At 42.4% G+C, this 23851-nt stretch overlaps 1 protein-coding gene and 1 long non-coding RNA gene across 3 annotated transcripts in view; one reads left to right on the forward strand and one right to left on the reverse strand.

Moving 5' to 3' along the window:
* The first annotated feature begins 1276 nt into the window (after positions 1-1276).
* On the forward strand, positions 1277-23845 carry LOC113954505. Of its 2 annotated transcripts, none has more exons than XR_003530246.1 (4): positions 1277-1811; positions 18329-18443; positions 22656-22796; positions 23684-23845. It is a non-coding gene; the product is annotated as an uncharacterized LOC113954505 (long non-coding RNA). The 2 variants fall into 2 exon arrangements; XR_003530247.1 differs by lacking the exon at positions 1277-1811 and adding an exon at positions 5365-5449.
* LOC113954504 (caltractin) overlaps positions 19049-23851 on the reverse strand; it is a 5169-nt gene continuing 366 nt past the window's right edge. Inside the window, exons 2-5 of the mRNA XM_027658908.1 lie at positions 22261-22416; positions 20894-21022; positions 20666-20803; positions 19049-20429 (exon numbers count right to left, since the gene is read on the reverse strand). Of these exons, the coding sequence (XP_027514709.1) occupies positions 20340-20429; positions 20666-20803; positions 20894-21022; positions 22261-22416 (513 nt within the window). The 3' untranslated portion in view covers positions 19049-20339. The remainder of the gene's footprint in view (positions 20430-20665; positions 20804-20893; positions 21023-22260; positions 22417-23851) is intronic.

Genomic DNA, 23851 nt, shown 5'->3' on the forward strand with positions numbered 1-23851 from the left:
GCTTGTGGGTTTGTTTCAGCTTCCTTGCTAGAAGTCTCAAAGCCAGACATCCTAATTTTGGGCAAGAGATGCATTCCCAAACCTGACTTATCCTTCTTATTACCTGCTATTTTAGCCACTTGCTATCTTGGCAACTGTTTCATCTTTTACTTCCGCCCTGTGAGCGTGTCAGTGCCTGGTGCTCCCAGAGCGTTCTGTGCTGCCTCGATGGTATCACTGCATCCTCATCCACTGCTTCCTCCCGCTGCTCCGGAGCATCTCTGACGCCACCAACCCGCCAGTGCTGCGGCAAAACTGGCGTGTCCTCAGCACTCTGCTCCCATGAGGGCAAAGAAACAGCTCCCAGGGCCTCACTGGAAAGCCCATGACTCCCAGTATCTTCTTTTTCTCTCAATAGTGACCATTTCTCTCCCTGGCTTCAGAATCTTTGTTTCCGTTTTAAACAGATTAATTTTGTTTGCCTTGAGAGAGGCTTTTTTTTTTTTTGTAAAACTGCCTCATTGCTTCTCCACTCCTTCCTAAATCTCAGACGGAAAATGCCTCTTCCTGTCCCCAGACTTGTTTTTCTCTTCTGCTGGGACTGATTTAATTGTTATTCTGCTCTTCCAATATTGCTCAAAAGGTGTTGCAGAAAACAAAGTTGTATTGTATTGAAACAGAAAACAATTTCAGAGTGGGATGAATCAGCCTTTCTTCAACCCCCACCTAAAAACAATAAAAAAAAAAAGATGATTCACTGTAGAAAGTCTGTGTGAGGTTTCTCAAATTCAGTTCTGGTTTATCATCTGTGAGGCAATGCTGCGCTTGTCATTCTGGCAATGTGGTATCACTTTACTTGAAAATGGCTTGGAGGTTTTACTGATTCATTCTGGGAGATTAGTTTGTTGGTAAATTAGAAGGTTAATTTTGATTCTTTCATGAAGCATTTAAAACATATTTCAGGCTATAGAAAATTTCAGTAAATTGAAGTAAATATATAATAAAAGATAACAAGAAGCGTGATAAAAATACACCATGCTTAAACCCAATGTAAGAAAGTGTGGGGGTTTTTATGAGACACAAAAGCTGTGGAAGCTTTTGCCTCAATATCATCAAGGGCAAGACCTTTGTGAGGTAATTCAGTACAATTAGGCTGGCACTGATAGCATCATCTCTAATTAAATTACAGAAAATGGATAAAAAGAAAACATCAAACCTGAGGGACAGTGATACTTGATGTACATTTCTCAGGGTGCAGGAGTAATACCTGGTGCCACAGGCTGCCAGTGCTACCCCAGGTGGGTGCTGGGGATGGTTCTTAGTCCCCTCAAGCTGGATGCAGCCTTGCAGTTGCCTTGGCCTGTCTGTGTTTCCATCTCCATATGGTGAGTGGAATGAGTGTTTTGTAATCTGGGTGAAAATGTACATTGTTCATATGTCTACTTTTGTGTTCTCACATGATCCCCAAAGAGGGAGACCACAGAACAGCTTTGGTGGAAGTTGAGCTGTGTGCATCAGCTGCAGGAGCGCTCTGGAGACACTGAGGGGACTGGGCGTGTCTTGGGGACTGGTCTGTGAGGGTAAGGGAAGTTTCTCAAGCTCACAACAAATTGCAGTGGATTTAAATAAAAAATGTAGGTGCAGTGCTTAATAAAGGGTACTGAAATACTCTTTATTTTCCATTTCCCTAACAGGCTTTTTTCAAAATTACTGCAAGAAGGACTTGAAGTAACCAAGCCTTGCCACTCAGGAGAGAGCAAAGGATCTGAGAAGTGGCACATGCCTCCTTCCCAAGCCCCCCACGTCTTGGCTGCTAGCCCTGGCTCCAACAGGTCAGTGCAGCACCGGGACATATCGGGAGGAAGTGTGATTAAGAGGGTGACAAAAGTCAGTGGAGCCTGCCAGGCAGCCCTATCACAGGAGGTGTGATGTTTATGGCAGTGCTGACATGCTTGCTGTGAGTTAAAAAAAGGGCACATGAGGTCAAATGGCCCAGCTCTTTGGCTCCCTCGCTGAGGGCCATCTGGAGTAGAAATCAAACTGCAGCATGGTGAAAGCTTTTTCATGAATCACTTTTAATTAATACTCGTGGTGGTGGTGGGAAGGGGCAATATGGAGAGGGATCAGTGCTGAGTGTGGCCGGAAGCACTGCTGCTGACAGGGCACGCTTCCCGTGTTGGCCCAGGCACAATGGAGCAGCACTGTACCAAGATCTGCAACTGCACATAAACTGTATGTGTTGACAGTTTCCCCACACAGACTCTGTTAGGATTGCCAACCCAACTGCCTCTGGAGCGAGTCCAGAGCTGAGCCACTAAGTTGATCGCAGGGCTGGAAAATGTCTCCTATGAAAACAGGCTGAGAGAGTTGGGGCTGTTCAGCCTGGAGAAGAGAAGGCTCTGGGGAGACCTTAGAGCACCTTCCAGTACCTAAAAGGGCTCCAAGAGAGCTGGATAGGGACTTTTCACAAGGCTTGGAGTGATAGGACAAGGGGGAATGGCCTCAAGCTGCAGGATGGTAGGTTTAGATTAGATATCAGGAAGAAATTCTTTACTATGAGGGTGGTGAGGCACTGGCACAGGTTACCCAGAGAGGTTGTGGACTCTCCATCTGCAGAAGTGTTCCAAGACCAGGTTGGATGGGGCTCTGAGCAACCTGGTCTAGTGGAAGGTGTCTCTGCCTGTGGCTGGGGGGTTGAAACTAGGTGGTCTGTAAGGTCCCTTCCAACCCAAACCGTTCTGTGATTCCACGATTAGCTGAATTTTCACAATCTACACGCTTTAGAGCTACTTTTGATGTACTTATCAACCACTTTTACTAATAAGGCAGCAAAAGTGGTAGACATAATTTGTTTATGATTTATTTAGAAATAATCTCGTATGATTTAACTAGTCTGCTTTGTTTGGGGGAATTTTCTGTTCTTCCTAGCATATAACAGATACTGTTCCTAGTGTACTGAGAGTAGTCATATGGAGGAAAATGAAAATCCCTCATCCATAACTGAATTTGAAGCTGAGTATATCACAGAGAGAAAATAATATATATGTGTTTCATACCTTTGGTGTATTCTAAGTCTATGAGATGTCACACCAGGTTTTTTATGAGACACAAAAGCTGTGGAAGCTTTTGCCTCAATATCATCAAGGGCAAGACCTTTGTGAGGTTCAGTACAATTAGGCTGACACTGATAACATCGTCTCTAGTTAAATTACAGAAAATGGATAAAAAGGAAACATCAAACCTAGGATGAAAACATCAAACCTCTTTCTAAAAAGAAAACGACTCCTAGGGCAGCAAGAGTTGTGTATCTGTTTTGTGGCACACAAGAAAGGACTAGTGTGCTTTGTTCTGGGGAGTTTGTTGTCATAATCAAGATGCAGAGAGTCCAAAACCAGCAAAAAGGCAAAACTCTCCAGCCTGAAAAGAAGTAGGGGAAGACTTGAGAGAGGCTTTCACCCAGCTTCAGTCAGGCTGGCAAGGTGCAGCTTGCCTTTACAAAAGTAGATTCACTTACACCCGTATAGGTCATCACAGCTACAGTAACATGAGTACTGGAGTTTCTACCAGAGTGCCAGCAGTGCCCTTCACATGCCCCCTTTCCTCAGTGATAGGGAACCTGGGAATATCCAGAAACTCTCTGTCTACAAGTGTCAAAACCTGCCCCTTCAGAAAACCCCCTGGGGTCTGTGGTCACAGATGCTCACACGTGGGCACACGTGGGTATCAGTCTGTTCCCTATCAGCAAACGTCAGTGTGAAAACTTCTGCTGCTTTGTGGCAAAAGGGAACATGAGGACATTCACACATCCTTTCTGTGGGTGCCCAGGTGGTATCTTTAGCTTAGAAATGTACCCTTTTACATCAGATGATGAATAAGATCAAACCTGGATGCTACATCTACCGTCAAGAACATTAAACGCATGAACAGCAATAAAGCCATGTTTTAAAAAGAACAGGGCAGCATAATAAAGGATTTAAAGATAACTTCTTTTAATGAAGTGAAGTATAAAAAATGTAGGCTGATCTGCTGTCACTTTACTGTTTTACCTTACATTTTGCGATCCCATACGTGAATAGAAGTAAATTTTTATTCCAACACAAATATGCTTGTAGATTTGAATTTCTGAGGATAAGATTTGCTCCTCAGTACATAGACAGGTGTTCTATAGATCTGGCCCTAACTGCGGGCAAAGACAAACCTGTCTGCCAAAGCACTATTCAGCCACCTGAGAGTTTTATGACAGCAGGTAATTCTCAGATACTGAAAAAGTTGTAGGACACCAAAGGTTCTCGTTCAAGATTACCTTTAAAATGCTATTTTGTGCACTGAAAATGTTTTCTCCCTGAAGCCTTTGTCAGTAGTATTTCCTTAGTATTTCCTGCAACTGAAAAAGGCATAAGAGGCATTTTTAGTTGGTTGCTGTCTTAGAAGGTCAAGTTTCATTAAGCAGACTAGGAGTCAGATATTCCATGAAGTTCTGAATTGAATTTAAAAAAGTAACTTAACAGCAGTGATTGTGAAATTAATTTAATTTCACATTTAAGTTGAAGGGCTAGATAACCTAAAATAAGAATTTTACATTTGTGAAGAAAAATAAAAGCAGCACTTGCTGTGCGCTTAGTTTGGAAAGCTGTTTTGTAGTATAACCAAATGAATCCCTTTCCTGTGCACACATGGTCAGGGTTAGGGTAGAAACTTTGATTTCAGACTAATTATTTCCGCTAAGAACTTCAGAGTATTTCAATTCGTAACTTGATCTTTGTGGTCTGCAGTTTGTATTACGTGGACTTTACTTTAGTATTTGTTCTTATAGATCTGCCCATTGCTCCAAACCATGCCGAAGTCACAATGATGAAAATTTCTGCAATTCACTGTGGAACTCAGTGTTTAAGTGGCCGGACAAAGTATCAAAAAACATCCACATATGTTTTATATATACAGTAATAAGAACGAAAGGGATAGCAGAAGGTTTCTGCCAGAGCAATGCCAACTATGTGATACGCCCTAAGGAATGACTCAAACAATGGGATAGGTTCATGAATACAGAAAAGAATTGTTGAAGAAAAATGTCTTTATCCACATACTCGTGGAGTAACATTACAACATGGCCAATCTTACCAAGTTTCACAATGAATAGTAACTGGGAACTGAGAAAAGCAAACTGTTGCCCAAACATCATTACCGTAAATGTAAAGGAAAAGAAACACTGTAGGTGGGGATAGTAGTTCTGAGCCATTCCTTTGGTGTCTTACATGTAACTGTCCCAAAAAAACCCCAAGAGGACTTCACCACCAGAAATCTCCCATCCTGCAGACAGCCCTGTCTGTTCTTGCTCTCTTGGCCACAACCCCTGAGCACCTCTGACGGCAATTAAAAAACAAACTCCATCTGACGTGTTTCACATTTCCACCCCAGTCGGGGATCTTTTCCCTTCTGTCTGCGGTTGTTTAACCTTGATCCAGTCATTCAGGTGAGAACAGAGAAAAGTGGAAACAAGTCTATGTTATTTCGCCCTGTGTGTTGAGACGCAGCGTGGCCACCACCTCAGCACGGGCAGGGATGGGCTCAGTGGCCTTCGAGCTCAAGTGTTCTCTGAAAACAAAACAATGTTTTGATTATGGCTCAGTGACATTTAATTTCGTTCAGCCAAAAGTAATTATTTTACCAACTGGCTGCTGAAAATAGCGACTTGCGGAATTTTCCCCGGGGTATGGCTGTTGAACCACAGGGGAGATTGTGGGGAAGCACCATTCAGGTGCCAAGCTCCAGAGTCCAGGGCGCAGCCATCGAAAGCCCCCCATTTTGCAAAATCATCCTTCGCACATCGTGTGTGTTTATACTGTGTTATTTGCAAGCTGTTCAGCTGCAACAAAAATTTCTGTGGAGCCGGGAGCAGAGGAACGTGCTTTGGGATAACATCCAGGCTGATGTTTCCATCAGCCACGAGCTGTCTACGTTGCACTGGCAGCTACGAATTAGGTGACTCAGTTCTGTGTGGTCACAGTGAGGCAGAAAATAGCAATGTTTGTGGCACGCAGGGTGGTGAGGCTGGTCCCATCCTGTTTAGTAAATCAGCGTTTGAAACGACCACTGCACTTTTCCTTTCTCTGGTGCAACACCCAGACCAGCCTGCTTAATTTTACAATATCCAAGTATATCCAAGTATAAGCCAGTGCTTTCAAAAGCGAGTCTTGGAAATTGTGTGTAAAAATTGCCCCCCTCCACTAAGACACCTAAATAAAGTGCCTGCCTGCCTGCCTTCAGAAACACACTTTGAAAAACCCCGGTCTTTATCATTAGTGACATTTTGTTGAGATCCGTTATCTGTGTGGTTCTACAAGTGACCTAGAATAAGAAGAGCAGAATTCTTGTTTTTAGAAATAGGAAAATTTGCCCTTTAGGGAGTACTCCGTGACGCAGAAATATTCAGGGTGGCTGTTGGCCTTTGCTGTGACTGTCATTGCATGGGATGCTCTTTCTAAGCTGTGTGGAATTGCCCTGTGGCAATTAACGAGCAAAAGCAGCTGGAGATGATCCAGGGTGGTTTTGTTGGCAGGGTTTCTTTCCCGGGGCGGATAAATCCACCACATCAGCGGTGTGCCCAGGGCAGCAGAGCTGGGGGGAATTCGTGGCACACCACAGCATTTGCAGGGACTGCTGCAGGCCACAGCCACAGTGTGGATTGAGGTCGCGCTCGGTTTTTTCACCGTTTTCTTTCAGCATATCTGCAGCCAAAAAATCATCTGTCTGACTTTGTTTTAGCTTTGCTTCGGCAGAGCCAAAGCAGATTTCCTCCTGTCTGCTGCAGCAGGGTGCAAAGGCTTGGGACAGGTCTATTCCTAATGTCAAGCAGTGGCATAAAGGTCCCAGGTGCTCAGCACAGTCAGGGAACTTGTGTGGGCAGCCAAGAGCATCAGATGGGTTTTGGCTGCGTATTTCTCCTGTTTCATGTTCCACGGAGTCTGGCTGCCTATTTATATCAACCAGGAGTCAGGAAGCATGGAAAATACCATACAACATTTGATTTTATCATTGTTATTAGGAATACACCACCCCAAAGACCCTAATTCTGAGTGCTAGCTTACAGGAAAACTAGAGCCTGTCTGATCCCCATTAGGACTTCTCTTTGAGTTAGTGAGCTCCAACTAGGAGTACTTATTTTTTCAGGGGTAATCCAAGAGCAGAGGGTATACCTCTTACCAGTAGGCATCTTTGAAATTACTACATCTGGAGGCATATTATAGGACTCAGTCTATATGTAGAAGTTTTGGTCTCATTTGAGGAAGCAGTCCTTAATTTTGTTTTTTATCTCTAGGTACAACCTTGAAGTTTCCCACACATCATCCTTTTCTGGTTGAATAGCGAAGGGGAAAATGGTTTGCTGAAAGGGCACGTGAGGCAGAGCACTGTCTAATATTTAATCTGGATAAAGTTATATTAGGACAAAAAAGACTTAGAGGAGACCATGGACTATTTTGCCTATCGGAAATATGCAAGAAGAATTGCCATGCTTGGCAAAGTCTGTCTATAAATCCTAGAAATTCAATATTTAGAAGAAGTAATCACGAGTGCAAGATCTTCTTTCTCTCTCTTGGTAACCAACACAAGAAAGAATAAAAATGGATGAACTGAATGGGGACCCATCAGTCCCATTAGAAAGGTCTGCTTTTAGCAGATCCAGATTCCACCCTTTAAAATGCAGAGCAGGAACATCACCTTAAACAAGAGCTAAAGTCTTCCCAAAACTAAATAGACACTATTCTGTAGTCTTACCTTTTTAGTGTGCATTCTGCCTCCAAATGACTGATCCATAAAATGGCAAATGGCAGTACTGAAATGAGTGCTGTGCAAGATTAAAAAATAATGAATAAACCATTTGCCTCTGTCAATGGTTTAAAGAGAAGAGGCTGTATCTGCAGTTCTGCGTTTCTTTGGTATAGGAAGCAAACAGGTCTGCAAAGAGGCTTCTTAAAATCAAAAAATTTCAGCCTAACCGCTGGTTCCGCTGTGTATTTAGTGCATCTGTTGGCTTGTGGGGGCTTCTCTTACTCAGAATTGAACTGACACAGGAACATTTGTTCACTACGTATTTGACCAACCAGGTATAACCTAGCAACTAAATTACAAAGAAAAGAGCAATGCATTAGGATAGGAACATGATTTTTAAGGTCTATTTAAGGTGAAAAACATACACAGATCATAAGCACATGCTACTGGGATGAAGCTTTGCAGGAACCAGGGGACATTTGCTTGTTCTAGGCAAAGGTTGCTAAAAGGAATGCATGATATGACGCTGAAAAAGATTTTATATATATATATATATATATATAAAGAATTTCAGTACAACAAGATATAAACTCAGAAGTCTCCAACAACAGGTCAGATACTTTACTGCTTAAATAGACTGTGCTTGATTCCTCTAGATTCAAGTTTGTGATGTTGTGCTTCAAAATTCCCCAGATTTGCATGAAATGGAAGATGTGCAGCTGAGGGCTTATGTCAAATGAAATGAGTTAACCTGCTGAGAAAACCTCATCCTCAAGGAATATTTTTCCTAAAATCCTTATGCCTGCTTTGTAGTGAATTATTCTGAACAAAAAAAGTAAGGAGTTTGCTTTTGAGGGGTAGAAGAATTTTTTGGATGTGTTGCTCTGGTTGTGAATTGCAGCCAGCACTTTGTTTGCAGCTCACACTGGTGCATGTTTTTCTGTCAGGCAGCAGAGTGATTATCACTGTTATTAATCTTCACTTCCAATAATTAATCAATTTCTGAGAATAAGATAAAAATATATTTCAATTGTTAAAGCACTTTCACTGAGAGTCTCTTAATAGTTCTCACCTCTGGAACAAAGCTGTCATGTTTCTCTGTAGAGCAGGGAAGGTGTCACCCACACCAGTGTCCCAAAAACACCTTCCTCAAACGCAGCCAGGTGAGCATCTCACTGGTACTGCTGCCAAAATACCTTTCTAGAGGCTGACAGTGGAATTGCTCAAAGCACCTGAGGATGCTGTGGCTGTGAGAAAAGGGCCTTTGCAAGGCCCCGAAAGTCTGCAAATCATGAGTCAGACTTCCTGAAAAGAGTGGGAAGGAAGGGCATTTTTAATTTTTATTTTATCTATGTGTGAACATATGGCAGTACAGTGTAAATTTTTTGGCCTCACGGATAGGGGATATCTGTGGGTTTGATGGTATGAGGTTTTCAGCTGCTTCCTTGGTTACCAAACCTGAAATAAACTGTGTCCTCCACCTACCCCTCATTACCCCAGCAGTTAATCCTACTCCTGATTTGATCAAGCTCCACCAGTCTCCTCTAACAAGGAGATTTGGATTAGTACACCACACAAAAAAGTGTGGATTTTTTACAAGAACATATGCTGGATTTACCTGGTTTACAAAGTAATGGAAACAATGAGAAAGATCAATAAATTGGGTGCTTTTCCTGTGAATAGCAAGAATTCTGTGGGGAAATCTGCAAAGTCATGTAATTAAAGGCTGATAATGGAAGTCAGCAACAGGCTGGATTAAGGTTGAACAAGTGCTTATTGCTGCTGCACTTTGTAATTATGAAAGTTGGGCTTTGCAAGTGTGCTGCATTTCCCTGACAATTTTATGCGCCTCCAGAGAGTTATGTTTAAAGACAGGATCTTAATTAATCGTGCCTCTTCTGGATTCAGAGAGAGATTTGCTAGAGACTACAATTTTGTTCCAAAAGTGAAATGGTATTCACTTACATAAACCTTATAGCATTAAATCATGGCATGATCCAAATGGGAGGTATATTATTGAAATCCTACGGTTTTTCAGCCTTGCTCTTCTCAGGATCAGTTCCAAAACCTCAAAAACCCCCAGCTCTCCCCCATTTTTAATTATATTTTTCACATTTTACCATTCCTGTCTGGGTCTTACAGATTTCATTTTTGGGTCCTTTGAACTGACTAAAGTAACACTTGAGACATTGTGCTGACCTTGGAGTGCTCCTAGGTCTGTGAGCTCTGAAACAAGAGTTGTCTTCTTTGAAGGTAGAAACAAAATTGTGCATTTCATCCACTGCAAAAACAAAACCTCCAGATACATCACTCAGCATTGCTACAGAAATGTCTCTGAAGAAGCAGACAGGTTTTGCTCATGTTGAAACTGTTTTGCTCTGTATCTGGATTTTCTCTCCAAGCTGTCTAACCTCATTCACAGCAGAACCACAGGCAGAGTTGTGTTGTACACCTGCATGGCCTGCTCTTCTTAGAAACTTATTTTCTGCATTACTCTCTCACTACTAACCTCTGTTTTCCTCCATCTTCCTGTGCTTTTGTACCAGAGCAAATCTCAGTATTCAGAGATAGGGACAAAGAGGAGGTGCTTGGAACTGTTTCACAGGGTTTCTATTTACAAAAGCATTTCTGAACCACTTAAAATCTTTTGGTTAAGGTAAGGTAGATCAGTATCTGCCAAAAGTAAGCCCTCAGAGGCATTTCCACAGCCACATAAAACAAGCAGCCACCTGTGACTAAGTTGTGCAAGTTGTGTAGTACCAACAGGATCCTGGTTTTCCTCATCTGTTGTGTTCTCTGTTATGCTTAGTTTTCCTCATCTGTTCTGTTCCCTGTTATGCTTAGGAAGTTGCATTTGACAGCAAGTGCTATGATGTGATGTAAATAAATAGGTCATTCATAAACAGTTTTACAAGTCATCCTTTTATCAGCCATTAAATATCAGCAAACGTTCATTAAAAAAGCATTGAGAACAACTAGAAAAACTAGAAGGCCAAACAGTCATAAGAGGGTGTGATATGCCTTGTTTTAGTGCCATGATTTTCATACTGTAATGAAAATTCCACTACAAAGGGGGCTACGAGAAGGCTGGAGAGGGACTTTTCACATGGACATGAAGTGATCGGACAAGGGGGAATGGTCTTAAATTGAGGGAGGGAAGGTTTAGATTAGAAATTAGGAAGAAATCCTTTATTTTAAAGGTGGTGAGGGACTGCAACAAGTTGCCCAGAGAAGCTGTGGACTCCCCATCCCTGGAGATGTTGAAGGCCAGGTTGGATGGGGCTCTGAGCAACCTGGTCTGGTGGAAGGTGTCCTGCCCATGGCAGGAGGGGTGGAACGAGATGGTCTGTGAAGTCCCTTCCAATACAAACCATTCTGTGACTCTGCAATTAACACACCTTGTCTAGTTTGCTGAAGAAGAAATTGTTAAGAGCTTCTATGTTTTGAACATTATTGTAAGAGATTGACTGAAATTGGATGGTTTATACCTTGTGCCAAGCTGCCTGTTGGCAGGGATTTGGATACAGAGGTTTTACTCTAAGCCTTGGAGGAACTTCCTCTGTTGCTTTCTGGTGTATGCCTATTGTTTGTGACTTGAAATAGATGCCCTGTTGTGTTATCCTTCAGCTAAAGGTGGAAATTCATTCACATCTCCTTTAGAATTCAGGTATTAACCTTTTAAAAGAAATCTGGAAAAACATCAGTGGGAGTCAGGCTGAGGGTAAGCAGAACTTGCCATTCCTGCTGTCCACACTTCTCACCAGCTCCCTCCTGGAGACTGCTTGGACTTCCCAAGGCAGAGAAGGAGACTCATGCCCTTGGTGTCAGACTTAGAAAAGGATTTTGCAGTTGTCACAAGTGTGGTGTGTTGTATTAGTGGCAGCACTGTGGTTGCTGACAGCTCCCTACTGCTAAACGCAAAGGCCAATTTGCAGCATGGATTAGGCACCCACAGGCAACTCAGGGCTGATTATACTTGATATTTATTAATGCCTGGTGTCTTGCTTCTCACTCAGACTTGCAATTTGGACATCATCTTTGTTGAGGACTGTTCTGTGTCCAGATAATGCTTAAATTTGGATCCGCGTGTTCAGTAACGTAAAGATTTTATTCACAATGTTAAACTTTCTTCTTGTCTCTGTTATTGCAGGATTCTTCTTGACTTTCTCATAGTCCTTGCCTGCTACTGAAAAGCTAATTTGCCAAGACTACCTCTCTGCTTCCTCTGTGATTCCTTTGCTGTATTACATGCCTGTTCATCCAACTCCAGCCTTGTGATCATCTCCCACTTGCTGCTGGCACATTCCCTTCCACTTCTCCTTGGCTCCAAGGCTTTGCCACCCTCTTGTTACCTATTTAAGAGTGCACTTTTTTTTTGGTATTTCCAAAGGCTCCCAATTTCAGTCATCTTCAGATGGCTTTTCTAAGAAGTGACTGTCAGAAGGATGTTTACAGTCCTTGGATTTCTGGCCAAGGACCTATGTATTATCTGTCTTCGGCTGAGGTTGAAAGCTTTCTAGGGCATGGGGCTGTCACTGTTCTGCTTGGATAGTCCCTAAAACAACTTGTATGCAAATAATAATAGTGGTAATTGCTAGGAACTCAGTGAATGTTATCAAGTAAAATCTACTGAAGCTGATGGCATGTTTTTAAAGAGATGGTACCTTGAACAAGCCAATTTCTCAATGGAAACTGCTGAAATAAGTGTGAAATGATTTCATTTTTGTCAAAGACTTATGTCACCTTTTGAACTGCAGAAGTTTCAGGATGGCAACAATGCCACAAAAAATTACTGTCCTAGGCTCCGTTTTCCATTCAGTACCTAGATTCAGTTTGAATCAGTGCTTCACTCTTAAAACCAAATTATTTTATATGTCACCTGCCACCTTGAGATTTGCAGGTGGTGTTCAAAAACCACCTTAAACTTTTGAACTCCTGGACAATGAGCCAGCAGCATACATGTGATTCCTTGGTATAAATTCATTCTAACTCCAACATGTAGAAGGAAATTCACTCTAAGAATGCAGCTGTAGATATTAAGAAATGTCTCATGTGGCCATCTGTAAACTGTCACTATGAAATAGTTTGTGTGATAAGGGATGTGCTGAACCCAGTCAAAGGGGAACCTGTGGTGTAACCAGCTCTTCCCTGAGCCAGGCCGATGGTGGAGCCAACCCCTCTGACACCTCCTTGGAAGAGAATGTTGGTGTTGAACAGCAGTGTTAAACCATCCAGGTGGTGACCCAGTCATGGTAAAATATTTGTGGGGCCTTGTTTATCCCTTTGGCAGAGATTACAAAGGCAGACTCCGGTCTGCCCATCAGGCTGGGCCAAAAGCCCTTGGTGTAGTGAATGAATCCATGCCAAGACAGAGTTCGGAAAGGCTGGTTTGTTTTTCCCTTGACATGTACCTATTTTCTCCTCTCTGTGCTTTCCTGTCTTGGTCAACATGAGCACGCCACAAATGTGAGAGGAAACGGATGTCAGGAGAATTTTTCTCCCCTTTATTGTCTGAATGGTCTTGCTTTTTAAACTTCCTAGGAGAAGTTCAGGTGGCTAAACAGAGTGGGAGGACACTGCTGGAGGCACAGGGGCAGCAGGTTTGCTAAAGGCTAAAGCCTCCAAGGAAGCACGGCACTAAGGAAGAAGGATTGCATGAGGGTTGTGGGATTGGCTGGGACACTGATGACAAGTTCTGATCCAAGTTGCTCATACGCCGTTGGAGACTTGGGGTGGGAAGGTTTGTGCTGCATAGGACTGACTGAGGCTGTTTGGTTGCATTCCTAAGACAACCTCTCCCAGTCCCATCTCAGCGTTTAGGGATCTCAGGTCTCTTCTTGTCAACTTTTACAGGAGTAGCTTCTCAAAAGCGCTTTTGTCTGGAGCGATTGCCCAGACAGCCGGGCAAACCCATGCCAGTCTGTCCCTGTATTTCCTTTCCCAAGAGCAATACTCCACTTTAGACTGGAGAGCCAGGCACTGGCTGCCTGACCCAGGATGCTTGTGGTCTTCTCAGAATAACACCACCCTCAACATGAGCTTGGCAAGTGCCACAGGGAACTCACGGAAGGAAACAATTTGAATCTGTGAGCAAAGACTTCAGTTGCTTTCCCAGCTATATGCGTTGACAGCCATCATCTGTCAAGCAGCTTTGGCGGCATTCAACTGGTGCTGGCAAGTTCAGAGACTGAAGCTGCCTTGGCTGGTTGCACCCACCTCTGCAATCATGGAACACGGCTGGGAGTGAGCCCGGATGGGTGGGAGGTGAGAGCAGCACCTCCGGAGCCACCAGGGCTGTGCTGGCCCAGCAGCGTGGCAAGAGTCGAGACTTGAGTAAGTCCCTTGTGCTTGAAGTCAAACATCCTTCTGGGCTGGGGAAGACCAGTGAGGGCGAGGTGTGACATCGCCAAAGAGCCAAAGAGCAGAGAGAGAATGAGGTGGGATGGGAGAGGCCATTTCCTGGTGGCTCTGGCAGATCCCCATGTGGGGAGGTAGCGCTGGGCACACACCTTGGAGCACTGAGGCTGGCAAAGCAGCGGGGCTGTGGGCAGGCAGTGCTGGCCCTGGGCTCTGCTCACAGCTCCCTGTGCCCTGTGATGCTGTCAGCAAGGTCCTGGGACATGGCCCTGAGCCCACAGACATCGCCTGCGCCACAACCTCCCCTTTGTTTTTCGTGGCGACGCATCCAGAGGCTGTAGCTGCGTTTCCTACACCCACTGGGAGGATGTGGGATTTTCCTGGCTGCGAAATGCAGCAGCAAAGAAGCTCTGCAGACTGGGCCAGTGACTCAGCTGCTGGTGATGTGCAGGGGACAGTACAGACAGGCTCTCCCCTCTCTCTGTGCCCAGTAGCCCAAGCCATGGTGCCCTTGAACACCTTAATCCTTTTGTTTTCCACCCCACTCTTAATTTTGCCACACAAGAGGTGAAGAAATTAATCCCACCAGCAGGAGATACCCCAACTGGTTTGGAGAAACAAACACATGATTTTTATTTTAAAAATACTTCATTCCTTTCATCATAGTCATTTCTGCAGAAACACAGTCAGAAGTTGCTGTGTAGGAGTATGGATTTCTGGTAACAAGGCCACCTACACAGATCCACCGCAGGAAATAGGAAGCCCAAACCTAAAGCCTTCATTGTTTAAGGCCCAGTTTTTGCAGAAGTGCTAAGCTGAGGGCAATGGGAATAGATGATGCTGAGCCCTTAGCAGGAGGTGGTCAGGATTGCACCATTCTCAGCCTTGACTTGGTGAGTCAGAGCATTGCATGGCATTTGATAGGCAGGAGGATTCTGAATCTTTCCACAAAAATCCCCGCGTAATAAATAATATCCTGTTTAATACAACTATTGCATCTTGTTTTGGAACTAGGAAGAATAAAAATACTTGTTTCTTCCCACTCCCCTTCTAAAAGAAGTTTCATTTTTGGGTAAAGCTCCTTTAATTGTGATACATAAGCATTTTCAAATCTTATTTTCTCTTGGATTTGTAATATTGCTATTTTTAAACCTGTAAGCAATAATACATTTGTTTTCTGCAGAAGAATGCTAAGCATTTACTTCACTCACATAGTGGCCCAGTTTATGAGGATTCAACAAAGAAATATTTATGTATTTTGCAGCAGGAACAGAAATAATATTTAAACCTGTCAGCCATTTTGTTGAATACATTATTGGTTCCTAATATTAAGGAGGAAGCTGAAAAATAGCCATGTAAGGGACATGTTTACCAAGCACTAATCTTGACTATAGTAATTTTCTGCTTAGAGAAAATAACTGTAGTTTTAACACCTCTTTTGCCTGTTTTCTGCTCTACATGGACTGTACCTTCACTAACATGGAGTTTTTCATATAGGAAAAAAAAATCCAAACCTTTGTTAAATTTATGTCCTTTCCAAAAGGAGCTATTTGCAGCAATTTTCTTCAACCTCAAAATGACTACAGTGCATGGACTGATTTTAAACAAAACACTCAGAAAATGTGTGGAAACAGTGTTTCTGTGGGGTCCTTTGGTCAGTCATGGCATAAGCTCTTTAAAGAGGAAACAGGCAATACAGACTTAAAACTGAGATGATCTGATACCACTTTTTTAAAAGTTGGTAAAATGTTGTGTTTTTTTTACTGAGATACCTTCTAGTGTTTCTAAATCAGATCTGCAGTGTATGCACTCAGTTTTTCCTTGATGTTTAGAGCTGTCATGGTGCTTCTCCTTTGGAGGTCTGAAAAAAATTTACAGGAAAGCATATATCTCTTTTCTCTATATTGAGGACATTGAGCAGAGGCAGGTGGAGAAGGAACTACACTCAGAAGGCATTTCAGACAATTGTGTGTACGTGTAAATTATACTGGGTTTGTTTGTTTGCACTAAGCTATGATTTTGGGTAGAGAGTGGTTCAAAATGATCCTGGGAATGGTTTAGGTTAAGCTGTTGCATTTGCTTCCTATGGAAACCTTTTTTTTTTGCTTTATTTAATGTTGGGGGGATTCTTTTTATAGTGAAACTTTTGTCACTACTAGAACCAGTTAGAAGCTTTCAAAGGACATAAAGTGGCCTTGAGAGCAAAGGCAAACTCACTGAGACTGCACCAATTTGTTGCAGACTCCGAACCAGGCACAGGTAGTTCCCATGCCACTTCCCACAGCCCTTGCTGGCCCAGTGGGATTTTCACTCCAAGGAAATAAGGATTAGATTTCTGCACCATGATAAACCTACAGTACACAAAGCCTATCCTATTTGTGGCTAAAATGTTAGAGCAAATCCCCCCTCTTTCCAAGTGAAGCTTCCAAACTCAAATTTGTACTTTTTACATGTCAAAAGTATGTGAAACTCTTAAGAATGATGGGACTGCAAGATTTGCACAGGCATATACAGTATGTGTGTGTGTGCACATGCATACAACATGAGGGGAGTAATAAATGTATGTGAAAATCCTAAGGCTGTGGCCAGAATTTTTCACCTTTGCAGCTCAGGTTTGACAGCTTTGCTTTGTTCTTAATTGCTGTGTGAAATCTAATTCAGACAAGCAAAAAAAAAAACCCAACCTACTTGAGCTATTTCAAGTTTAGTAATTAGTGGCAGTAAGGACTCCAAAGAGGTCAAGAGCTATAGCTTTAGGTCCCCACAAGGCTACTGGAGTTATGCCATATCCCAGAGCAGTCTCCTAAAGGTCAGCACACTCACCTTGGGGACAAGGCTCTAATTCTCGAATCCTAGTTCCTCTTGACTTGAAGCAAGGCCATGATTCCAGCTTTCCCACATCCCACAAGCATCCTGCAGCGAGTCTGGCTCTGTCTCCTTGCTGGAAGTAGTTCCATTTGATAGCAGTATTCCCAAAGGGAGAAAATAACTCGACAGAGTGGTCAGAGCACTCGGGGGGGACTGTGTGAAAGGCGAGTTGAGCTCTCTGCTCTCCTGGGAGTGTGCCTCTAATTATTAATACAGAGTGGGAGTTTCAGAAAGTGTGGTTTGGGGGTTTAGCTTTGAACAACCGACTAATAATTACAGCATTTTGCACATGGGTTGTGTGAGAAGCCTTGTTTTCTTTTTTTCTGAGAAAATAATTCTGTGTCCAACCACATATTTCGAGCCCTGCCTGGATAGTGTTTGTGAGTGTATTTTCTATCGTCACTGAAAGCCACAGAGGAGGGAAATAAGCATCAGAGCATCACTCACCTCACACTTTAGTAACTGGATGCCCTCTAGCGAGGCTGCCACTGCTCTCAGATCTGTCAGTCCTTATTTATATGGAGATATGTGACATTTCCATGAGTCAAGTGTGACAATGGTGAGTTCTGGCCCAGAGCATTTTCTGCTGCCCAAGTCTTTCTCAAAATCCACTTATGCTATGCAGGGGTGTTTAAAAGCAGTTGTAGTGTGGCAATATTTGATTTGTTTAACTCAGTGAGGAGGTTTCCATTTTAAATATGTTGTGTGACTTCACAAGGCAGTTTGCAGGATGTGAGTTATTCTTCAAACTGTAAGTGACCAATTTAAATATTTTAATATTAAATGCCTCATCAGTTTATGGAACTATTTGGGCTCTGTTAGTAAGACTCTTGGCATGTGAAAGCACACAAATGTTTGTTCTATTGCTTTACCCCATCCTCTTTTAAATGCCAAGATTGGTGAAAAGAAGCCGTTATTCCTTTGCAATGTTAGAAGTTGATCCTGCTTATTGCTCTGAAAACAAACTCACACCTAATGAAGTGAGAGCACAGCACTCCCTGGCAGTTCCTTGGGTCTTTTTTTCCTAAGGCCAATTGAAGATTTGCCTTTGAGTGGGGCTGACAGGATTGTGGGACTGTACTGTGGGCCTGAGAGATGATAAAGAACTCAGAAGTTGCATGGCGGAAATAAAATTGCCATGCAATTGGCATACTTTGGAATATAACTAGCAAACAATATTTTCCTTCTTGAACTCTTTTGTGTTTTATTAAAAGCCCGGTACCTTTTCATTTAAAAACATATTTCACTGGAAGTAATTTGCAATATTATCTCCTAAGCAGCTCTTGCCCTTAACAATGCTTTGATATTTAGGTGCTTGCCAAATACAAACTGCAGTTCCACTTTCCTTTTTGTGCAGTCTCTGACTCGAATGAACACTCAGACTGAAAACCAGGCTTTGCTGATGTTGCAGAGGGAGGATCTCAGCTGGATGCACACGTTGCAGCCATCCAAGGGGAATCTGCAAATGCCAGGTAAGAACCTGCTCTCCAGGTCAGCATGAAGGGAAAAAGGGATGCAAAGGATGAGGTTCACAGCCATCTGCCTCCCCTGTCCCTCAGAGCTGCCCAGGCTGAAGAGGGGACAAGATATCCCTCACTATCGTGCAAACTAAAGCACTAGGAGACACTTGTTCTGTTAAACATTTGCAGGTTTTTTGCTAATTCAGCCACTCCTTGACATTCCAGACTTAAGAGATTAACAGGCAAACCAGAAATAAATTTCCCCATTGTAGTATATATGGCAGGTATGATTGTGTGGCTTTTTCCTACTTTCCAAGGTCAGGTAATGGGATAAGAACAGGAAGAGAGAAGTGACATGCATCATAGGTAAACCACAGTCATCAATCTCTTCCTGTGGCAGCATGAAAAAAAGTGCAATCATTCTTAATTTGCTCTGGGATTCCCCACAATCAACTAGAACTTCAAATTTCCCTTTCTGAAGGTATGTGGTTAGTACTAGAAACTTTTAATCAGCAGCGTGGAAGAGGAATTACGTGACAGACTATTGCACGTAAGAATTCCTCTCTTAGACAGAAAAGATAAAGGAAAGTAAGGAAGTGAAAATGTACACAAAGTCCTTAACTTGCAAAACAGTTTTATTTCACACTTATACAAAGTTAAGACATTTTAAAACACTTACAATACTACAGATTACATCAACTGCCACCAACTATGCTAATAGGGAACTTCTCAGGTCTCTGGAATTTTACAGGCTTTGAAAGTTTTAAAACAGATCGTCTAATCAGGACCCAAGGATAAACCCTCCTGCAGAGCCACATAATTGGATGTCAGGTTGTGTCCCCTCTGTCCCCATAACACGGAAGGCAATGTGGCTCTCCAGTAAGTCCCAGATTGACAGTACGTGCAAGAAATACTCAAGAAAAGAAAGGTGCTCCTAAAAAAACCAAACCCAAACCTGTGATGTGTGAAATGAATTTGGATTGCATGGATCTAAATACATTCAGTGTTCCACAGATATCCACGGTGAGCTGTTTTTTCACTTCAGCTGTGAGCCTTCCTTACAACTTAACTGTTAACAGCCAAGGACAAAATGTACTCTAGTGCACCACAGAACTGAACTTTTTAGGTACCTAAAATTCTGAAGTAATGGCAGCTCTAATGTCTGGGGAGTAAGAACAATGGCACAACATGTTGCCTGGTTATACAATAAACTTTGGTGACCCAAGCACGCTACATTCAAGTTTCATTCAGGTTTTGGGTGATCAGAAAAACAGAAGAACATCTATGGATGGCACACAGCTCCAAATGAAGAACCAAGGCTGGTTAGCTACATTTGCTTCCCATTAAGTCCAAAACTAACTTGCTATGAGAAAACAGTATTTCATACAGAAATACAGACAGATTTGCAATTCATTTTAGAGTCTTTCACGGAGATAAACAAAAGGAGACAAATACCAAAAGATAACCTAAAAGCCTCAAAAGGAATAAAAAAAAATACTGTGCTTGTCCCTTTAATCTGTAGCCTTAGGAAAGTCCAAGTGGCCTTTCCCAGCAGCAGTGGGAATCTTTGCATCTTAACTGACAAGTCTTTTAGTGAAATAGTAAAACACAGCGTTTTTTGTCCAAAATGGCAACTGGGGAAGTTGTTATGGGGGAGAGAAAGGGACCCTGCCTTGCAGGTTCAGTCCATCCTTCCTTTTCACTTCTGCAGTATCACATTTTAACAATACTGAATACTGCAGCCCCCTCTTCCCCAATTAACTTTGTTGAAAAAAGAATGAACCAAAAAAAAAAAAATCTGTCCTTCCTGACTTTATGTGACAGAAAATATGCAGGAGACACAAGCCCAGTTTTTTAAGTCTTTTCCAGGTTATCTTTTGGGACAGCTGTGTAGCAAGGCAACAAATATTAATATAAGCTAGTTTTCTTCATGATTCTCAAGAATTCTTGCTCACTTACTTCTCCATCTCCATCTCGATCAGCTTCATCGATCATTTCCTACAAAACACATTGGACATTTGATCAAGCACTAGACTCAAAACACAAGATAATCCACTCATTAAAACAACAATCAATCAGAAGCACTTCATGTGAAAACATAACTGTGTTTGACTGGCCCTTCATATTTCTGACCTCTCAAACCTTTTTGTATAGGCATAAATTTCCACCTGGTCCTTAGGAGCTACAGGATAGGTCTGTGCCTGTTAGGCAAGCTCTGGTAAATCAGAATTTACCTGAAGTTCTTCATCTGTTAGATTTTCTCCCAGCTCCTTGGCAACCCTTTTCAAGTTTTTGAATGAAATTTTTCCTGTCCCATCATCATCAAACAATCTGAAGGCTTTCAAGATTTCTTCCTGTGAATCCTTTTCGCTCTAAAACAAGAGTAAAACATGTGTTAATTAGAAAACTCCTGACTTCAAGCTGCTTATGCTGTCACAAGAATTTCTACTAAGAATTCCTACCATTTTTTGTGTCATCATGGCCAAAAAGTCTTCAAAGTCGATGGTGCCACTTCCTTCCTTGTCAATGTCTGCTATCATTTTCTTAATCTCTTCCTTCTTTGGCTCAAAGCCCAAAGCCCTCATTGCAACCTGCGCCAAAAACCAATTGTTAGAAGGCCACCAAAATTATGTTGTAAGCAGCTGAGCTAAAGCTTGTTTCATTTCCTTGTCCAAAAAATGTGGTAACAATTCACTGCAATGAAAACACCTTGCTATCTCTTAGCAGATTCTTTCATCTTTCCAAACAGAAATACTGTAGGCTTGATATTCTGAAGATTATGTTCTTCCTACACGGTCTAGTGGAAATCCATAGTTAATTAACATTAGGCAGAAATTTTCCTGCTGAACACTTTTTTAATGGAAAGTGTCAATTCATCAGAAACATGTGTTTTCTGACCAGTTCTTTGCAATGGGATAACTTGAAAAAGTTCCTTTTTGTTTATTTTAGAGGGCAACACTTTCTATTGTAAAATATCTACTATTTTGAATTTATTTTGAAAAAGAAAACAGCATTAAATGGTTGATGCTAAAACAATTCAGTCTCTTTTAAGAACTGTACTTTAACATGTACCATCTGCATTCAGGAAACACGCTGTCCTTAACCAAGTACTTCCAAGTAAATCCTGAGCTAAGCCACAGGCTTAGGTAACTCGTGCAGAAATTGAGGCAGAGTCTGTGTATGTGAGAAATCAAGGTCAAGGAGATAATTAAAAGGTTCACACTTAGAAAAGGATAAGACACATAAAAACACAGGGAGAGAACTGAGAATAATCCTCCCCCTTGTACTACTGTGTGTATGTAAGTGCACACACACTACGTGAATTGCTACTGAAATAAACTCAGATCCCTCTTTTGTTCTTTTTTAAATTAAAAACCAGGTAATTTTTTGATTACATATATGCAAATATGGTTGTAACCTTCCTGAATGTGTGCAAAATGTGTGTTTAGTTCTGAGGTGAAGAAAATATACGATATTCTGGCATTCATCCCAGAACAACAAAAGTCCATTTCCCAGAAACAACCATCTCAGTCATGAAAACTGAAATGTGTACTGCATGTACCTAAACACTGTTTAGTTCCTCTAATGCTCAGATAATTCCAAGTTATCAGACTTAAATATCCACATATTAGAGAAGCCTGTCTGCTCTGAAGCATTATATGCAGGGTACACCACGTAATACACCCCAAATTCAGCCATGACAGCAAGCCATTACTCTTGTTCATACTCCAAAAGTATTTTAAAGTAGGGCTGGACAAACAGAAAAAGCAGTTACAGTTTTAAGATCAAAGATATTTTCATACAAGGGAAAAAAAAAAAGTTTGAAAACCTTCAGTTCTTTGATGTCGATGCTCCCAGATCCATCGGTGTCAAACAAATCAAAAGCTTCCCGGATCTCCTGCTTTTGCTCTTCTGTAAGTTCAGGCTTCAAGCCACTTTTCTTCCGCTGGGCTGTAGCTAAGCCAGGTTTTCTATAGTTGGATGCCTTCAGAAAGTAAGGGAAACAGCAGATAAGAAATAGCCCATTCCAGGGAGAATTCAAAATACATTAAATTATAAATAACAAAAGTAAAACCGTAGCAGAAGTAAGAGACGTTCCTTGCTGCAAGTGGTAGACACTGGGGTCTCTATGCTCATTTCTTTGGTTATTCTAAAAAGAATACAAGCAAAGACTTTGTTCCTGGGAAATGTGCATTTGAGCTTCATGTTTTCTGTTTTAAAGAGAAGGAGTTTTGAAGATTGAAGGAGTAAAGCCAGAAGAACAGGTGGGCAGACTGAAAATGAACACCCCACTGAGGAGACTTAGGACCCTCTGTACCTCCTGCGGTGGCCTGGATGTGTCAGGAGTAGTTTCACCTGGAAAATGTGAGTCCATCATCCTCACAGCTAAAAAAGGTGGTTCCACAGGGTCTTGACTGTGAATGGCACACAAATTCAGCCACTCCTCCAAGCCAGCCCTGAGATGGGATGTCCCAGAGCACCTGCTCTGAGGGAGCAAAGTGTAAAGGGAGCTGTGCAGCTCCAGGCTCCCTGTCCCCCGAGGAGGAGGGAGCTGTGCTGTGGAGCCAGGTAACAACGTGTTCTGGGAGCAGTAAGATCAACACGAAATCTGTCCCTTAAGGAGCACTAATCTGCTTGTGCTGATCTGGTACATCATTATCCAGGATAATTCTGAGACCTTTCCTGCCTCTAAGTGTGAACTGTACAGTACAGGGTCTGCGGGTCCCTCCCATCTACGGAGCTAGAAAGATGTTTTCCTCAAGTCTAGTTTCGTTTTTAAACCACCAGCAGACAAATTTTAGTCGTTCAGTCTTGCATCTGCACAGACTGGTGGAAGGAAAGGCAGTCCCTCCCATCACCAGCTTCAATTGGTTGGGCTTCATAAAAGTAAATAAACACCAAGCAAGGAATTTGTTACCTAGCTACTGCTAACCACTTTCTTATCTCAGCTGAATTGGTACCATTTTTCCGGCTGGGATCCCTCTCTTAAATTCTCAATGTGTAACACGGAAGACCCCATTTTCTTGTAGTTAACCGTGAAATTTCTTTTTTTTTTTTTTTTTAACACGATTTGTCCCTCCCAGGTTGGATTACAAAGCAGTTCGTCTGGCCTTTCCCTGCTATCGACACGAGCATCAGATTTTTACCCTTTATATGCCGCTCTGGCAAAAACCCACGAGAGATCTTTTTCCTGACTACAGAGCCTTATCGTTCCCTTTATTCCAAGTCTGAGCTGTACAAATCCCTTCCAGGTTCCCGCTCCTGGCCCGGCCGGTGCCGTCCCAACCTGGCACCGCGACAGCACGAAGCGGAGGAGCTCAGCGAGCCGTGGCAAGACGAACCAGGCATGTTCCCCCCGGCTTGCTGAACGCAGGTGCCACATTTTGCGAATCCCGGTGTTTTTTCGGGAGCGTTTTCCA

The sequence above is a fragment of the Corapipo altera genome, unplaced genomic scaffold (assembly GCF_003945725.1).
Source record: "Corapipo altera isolate COAL_440 unplaced genomic scaffold, ASM394572v1 255, whole genome shotgun sequence".
Taxonomy (NCBI): Eukaryota; Metazoa; Chordata; class Aves; order Passeriformes; family Pipridae; genus Corapipo; species Corapipo altera.